Source organism: Trachypithecus francoisi, unplaced genomic scaffold, assembly GCF_009764315.1.
Source record: "Trachypithecus francoisi isolate TF-2019V2 unplaced genomic scaffold, Tfra_2.0 Lachesis_group2, whole genome shotgun sequence".
NCBI classification, from domain to species: domain Eukaryota; kingdom Metazoa; phylum Chordata; class Mammalia; order Primates; family Cercopithecidae; genus Trachypithecus; species Trachypithecus francoisi.
This window is the reverse complement of record NW_022681465.1, coordinates 170,453,581-170,459,580: the sequence shown is the minus strand read 5'-3', so window position 1 is coordinate 170,459,580 and position 6,000 is coordinate 170,453,581. Positions and strand designations below refer to the sequence as shown.

At 39.6% G+C, this 6,000-nt stretch overlaps 1 protein-coding gene across 4 annotated transcripts in view; it reads left to right on the top strand.

Moving 5' to 3' along the window:
• Positions 1 to 490: 490 nt before the first annotated feature.
• The window catches only part of SRFBP1 (serum response factor binding protein 1), a 62,424-nt gene continuing 56,914 nt past the window's right edge, over positions 491 to 6,000 (top strand). For 3 of the 4 annotated variants that reach the window (XM_033181452.1, XM_033181453.1, XM_033181450.1), the window contains exon 1: positions 491 to 689. In XM_033181452.1, the coding sequence (XP_033037343.1) occupies positions 654 to 689 (36 nt within the window). In that variant the 5' untranslated portion in view covers positions 491 to 653. The other variant, XM_033181451.1, reaches the window with a different exon arrangement.

Sequence of the window (6,000 nt, the reverse complement as noted above, 5' to 3'; positions counted from 1 at the left end):
AAATGTGTATCCTGGTTTTGCTTCAAACGTTCATTCCTTAAATTTAAACCCTTCTATAGTGTGCAGGAAAAAATACTCGCACCTCAGCTATAATGTGAGGTTGGAACAAAAAGCTGCGAGGATCTAAAAAGGCGTGCTTGTTAGAAAAGCAAAAAACCTTCGCAAACACTAGATTAAAAAAATGGAAGCAAAAAATCGTTCATTCAAGTGCTTGACCATTTCACAAGAGCTCTTTCACAGCCGTTCAGCGACCCTCTCGCCATTACGAGAGAAAAACCAAGGCCAGTACAATGTGGGCGCAGTGTACTAAGGGGACACACACACACACAGTGTACTAAGGGGACACACACACACAAACACACACGCACCCCGCATTTTGAAAACCTGGACGTTCCACAGCTACCAGCCCCCGTCTGGTTTCCATAGGAACGCGCAATTCCGTTGCGTCGCCCTCTGCGCCGGAAGTTGCTCTATATCAGTTCCGGTTCTCCCCTCCAAGCGTCAACGTTTCCTTTTCCCAGGCGGCAGCTAGAGCAGACGGCGGATGAATTGTGGACAGAAGAGGCTTCCGTTGAGGGGCGTGGCGACGCAGCCGCAGTCCGAGAGACCCAGTTCACGTGCAGGCAGCGGCGGATCATATTCCTTCATCTACCATGGCTCAGCCGGGAACTCTGAACCTCAATAACGAGGTGAGCGCCGAGGAACCTGTGGGGCTGACTTTGAGGGTCCTCAAAACCGGGTCTTTTGAGACGCGTGGTCGGAGGCGGGCATAGAGGGTGCGGCTGGAGGAACTTTCGTGGTGGGCCCAGGCGAGTTTCCCGCAACTTGGAGTTTGGCAACCGGTAATTTCCCTTTTCGGTCTCTAGGTGACTAAAGTGAGAGACATGTGTCAGGCCCCACGAATTTATGTGTGTGGGACTTTGGAAAGACCCTTTAGCCTGGATATTCAATATTTTCGTGTGTAAAGCGGAACTCAAAGATAGTTCGTCCCAGGGTGGTTGTGAGATTAACTGAGATATGTGAAGTATTTGCAAGTGCCTGACCCTTTAACTTTCAGTACACATTACCTGCTCCTTATTGCCTGTAGAAAATGAAAGCGAGAAATTAAGAGCTGTAGCTTCTAAGAAATTGCTGATCTTGAATGAGACTGTATGCTCAGTACTTCGTTTCCTCTTCCAGTTAGTGTCTTATTCCTTTGCTTCCATTTACAGCAGAACTTCAATAAAGAACTGTTCATACTTGCTATCCCCAATTCTTTTTTCTGCTTCTTCAGTCCATTCTCATCAGACATTTGTTCTCACCACCGTCTCTTCCATAATGTGCTAATGTCAACAAAATACTATTCTTACCACTTACCCGCCTCTGGTTTCTGCTTCTGTTCAACGAAGTAATGTCATCCAAAATCTTAAAGTAAGCTGGAAACGTAAGGATCGAGTAAGGAACTCACAGTGACATACAGAAAGGAAATCTTTATTCCGTATATGAGCAGGTCACTGTTTAGTGTACACACAGTAGTGTAAGAGATATTTCATATTTTCTAGTAACAAGACGGGAAAATGAAGTGGGTAATATTTGTACTTGGTCTTTAAGGATCTTCCCCAGGAATCACTTAGTCAGTGATTCAGGAAAGGGGAAGAAGTCATTCCAGGCAGAGGGACTGGTATAAGCAGGAAAGGGTTAGTAGTAGAAGAACCCGTGGGTAATATAGGGATAGGTAACTCTTCACTGATGGGAACTTGTGAGATGAAGAAGGAAATAAAACTGAAATATATTCCCTACTGCCAGATTAACGAGTCTGGATTTCAGTTGACAGTGGAGTACAAGATATGCTGAAGAGAGAAGCTGCAAGCAGTTACTGTGTACTCATAAACATACATTAAGCTTATGCTTTGTGCCAGAAAGCATTTGGTGGGCTATTTTCCATTAGGTTACCTGTGATGTATGAAAGATCGGAGTAATGTCCTTGGAATTTCAACCCCAGGGAGCTTCATATCAAATTTTGTAATGACTTTGATGATGGAAATGGCAGGGGATAAGTCATTTAAGACTGTTTTTCCACTTAGCTAACTTCTGTTCTTCTTCAAAACAGTTAAAATTTGACCTTTAGGAAACCTTCATTAACTCGCCTCGGTCTGGGTTAGGTGCCTATTCTTTGTGCAGCCAGATTGCTTTCTTCTCTGGGAACACTTACGTAACTGTTTCTGTCTTACTGTGTTTATGTGTCACGTGTAACACATATGTTTACTAGGTAATTAAATGAATTTATGAAAGCAGGAACTACACACGTCCACCACTGAAGTCTAGTGTGTTCTAATGTGAAGGGGATAAAAAGGTCAGAAAAAAGTGGAGATGATGGAGGATATTATAATTTAAAATTAGTGGGGGACAAAAACCACAAAAGGAAATACAGTTATAGATTTATCTACATAAAAAAATTGAATAACATACCCAAGAAAAGAAAAACGACAACCAACTAGAAAAAAATATATACAGCAAATATGACAAAGGACGAATGCCTTTAATAGGAAATACCTCATAGAAATTAAAAGAAACCATCTCAGAAAATAGGCAGAAGAAGTGAATTAACAACTTCTTGAGGAGGAAATGTTTCTGAAAAATAATTTGAATTTGCTTTCAATCTTTTCACTTCTTTTCCATCACCACTAGATTCCTAGTACAGCTACTGTACTAGCTTCCCAAGTACTTACACTGACTCTTCTCAAACGTTAATCTTTTATATATATATATACTTTAGGTTCTGGGGTACATGTGCAGAACGTGCAGGTTTGTTACATAGGTATACATGTGCCATGGTGATTTACTGCACCCATCAACCTGTCATCTACATTAGGTATTTATCCTAATGCTATCCTTCCCGCACCCCCCCGCCCCCACCGCCCAGTGCCACAGGCCCTGTTGTGTGATGTTCCCTTCCCTGTGTCCATGTGTTCTCATTGTTCAACTCCAACTTATGAGTGAGAACATGCCGTGTTTGGTTTTCTTTTCTTGTGTTGCTTTGCAGAGAATGATGGTTTCCAGCTTCATCCGTGTCCCTACAAAGGACATGAACTCATACTTTTTTATGGCTGCATTGTATTCCATGGTGTATATGTGCCACATTTTCATTATCCAGTCTATCATTGATAGCCATTTGGGTTGGTTCAAAGTCTTTGCTATTGTAAACAGTGCCACAAAAAACATATGTGCACACGTGCCTTTAGAGCAGAATGATTTATAATCCTTTGGGTATATAGCCAGTAATGGGATTGCTGGGTCAAATGGTGTTTCTATTGCTAGATTCTTGAGGAATCACTACACTGCCTTCCACTATGGTTAAATTAATTTACACTTCCACCAACAGTGTAAAAGTGTTCCTATTTCTTCACATCCTCTCCAGCATCTGTTGTTTCCTGACTTTTCAATGATTGCCGTTCTAACTGGCATGAGATGGTATCTCATTGTGGTTTGGATTTGTATTTCTCTAATGACCAGTGATGATGAGCATTTTTTCATATATTCGTTGGCTGCGTAAATGACTTATTTTGAGAAATGTCTGTTCATATCCTTCGTCCACTTTTTGATGGGGTTGTTTGTTTTTTTCTTGTAAATTTGTTTAAGTTCTTTGTAGATTCTGGATATTAGCCCTTTGTCAGATGGGTAGATGGCAAGAATTTTCTCCCATTCTGTAGGTTGCCTGTTCACTCTGATGGTAATTTCTTTTGCTGTGCAGAAACTCTTTAGTTTACTTAGATCCCATTTGTCATTTTTGGCTTTTGTTGCCATTGCTTTTGGTGTTTTAGTCATGAAGTCTTTGTCCATGCCTGTGTCCTGAATAGTATTGCCTAGGTTTTCTTCTAGGGTTTTTATGGTTTTAGGTCTGACGTTTAAGTCTTTAATCCATTTTGAGTTAATTTTTGTAGAAGGTGTAAGGAAGGGGTCCAGTTTCAGTTTTCTGCATACGGCTAGCCAGTTTTCCCAACACCGTTTATTAAATAGGGAATCCTTTCCCCATTGCTTGTTTTTGTCAGGTTTGTCAAAGATCAGGTGTTTGTAGATGTGTGGTGTTGTTTCTGAGGCCTCTGTTCTGTTCCATTTGTCTGTGTATCTGTTTTGGTACCAGTACCATGCTGTTTTGGTTACTGTAGCCTTGTATTATAGTTTGATGTCAGGTAGCACGATGCCTCCAGCTTTGTCCCTTTTGCTTAGGATTGCCTTGGCTATGCAGGCTCTTTTTTTATTACATATGAAATTTAAATTAGTTTTTTCCAATTCTGTGAAGAAAGTCAATGGTAGCTTGATGGGAATAGCATTGAATCTGTAAATTACTTTGGGCAGTATGGCCTTTTTCACAATATTGATTCTTCCTATGAACATGGAATGTTTTTCCATTTGTGTGTGTCCTCTCTTATTTCCCTGAGCAGTGGTTTGTAGTTCTTGAAGAGGTCCTTCACATCCCTTTAAGTTGTATTTCTAGGTATTTTTTCTCTTTATAGCAATTGTGAATGGGAGTTCACTCACGATTTGGCTCCCCGTTTGTTATTGGTGTATAGGAATGCTTGTGATTTTTGCACATTGATTTCGTATCCTGAGACTTTGCTGAAGTTGCTTATAAGCGTAAGGAGATTTTAGGCAGAGATGATGGAGTTTTCTAAATATAGAATCATGTCATCTGCAAACAGAGACAATTTGACTTCCTTTCTTCCTATTTGAATACCCTTTATTTCTTTCTCTTGCCTGATTGCCCTGGCCAGAACTTCCAATACAATGTTGTAAAGAGATTAAAATTAAAGTTTGTTGTTATTCTTGCGAAGTAAAGTAAAAATTTATCTTTACTCTTCTAAAAAATAAACCATCACTTTTTACTCTATCTTGGTGATTATTTGTTGCATATTCTCGGTACTTAGAAGAGAGAATTTTTAATTGCTTTTTATAGCAGCTTCCCTCATCTCCAGCACAGTACCTTGTCTACAGGTAAATATAAGAAGTAAATATATATTGGGCAGATGAAAGCATGGATAGTGTAACTGTCAACTAATGTTCAAATGAGAGGGAAAATCTCCTAAATGCTGACTTTTTTTCTCCCTTTCCATTAGAACTAGAGGAGAAATGCCCAATTGAAAACTACAGTGCCATAGCATTTAGTGAGTAAATAATTTGCAAAACTAGAGCTAGATTTTCTCAAGTCATCTGTTTTCTAAAATTTAGGCAGCAATGATATGTAAAAATCAGAATTAGGAGGTGTAGCAATCTGATGGAGTGCTTTAATTTCATAGGAAGGCCAAATCCTATGTATACAACTGACATTATTTTATTTTATTTTATTTTATTTTATTTTATTATTTTATTTATTTATTTTTTTTTTGAGTTGGAGTCTCCCTCTGTCCCCCTGGCTGGAGTGCAGTGGCGCGATCTCGGCTCACTGCAAGTTGCGCCTCCCAGGTTCACGCCATTCTCCTGCCTCAGCCTCCTGAATAGATGGGACTACAGGTGCCTGCCGTCACTCCTGGCTAATTTTTTTTTTTTTTTTTTTTTTCGTATTTTTAGTAGAGACAGGGTCATGTTAGCCAGGATAGCCTCAATCTTCTGACTTCGGCCTCGCAAAGTGCTGAGATTACAGGCGTGAGCCACCTCACCTGGCCTATTTTATTCACTGATAGCAAATTACCAATAAGCCCATTAGAAAATTGCTTTTCATTTCTTGTAAGACAGTAAAGGTAGAAACTAAAGTGCCAAAGAACAAAACGAGTTGCTTCCACATATTGTAAAGCATAAGAATGTCAAGAACCACGTTTGTATGTGCTTATGAAGTTACAAAACTCCTATGTCATGATTAGGTGCAGTGTACTTTTTAACAATTTTTTTCTAAATATTAAATTAGGGCCTATCTGTAAGAAAAGAACCAATTTGTGTTTAGTTATTAAACTATTCTGGGAAGTTTTGCTAGGTGGCAGCATATGCCCAATAATGGTTAAATTGTAGATATTCACTAAGCATTCTAGA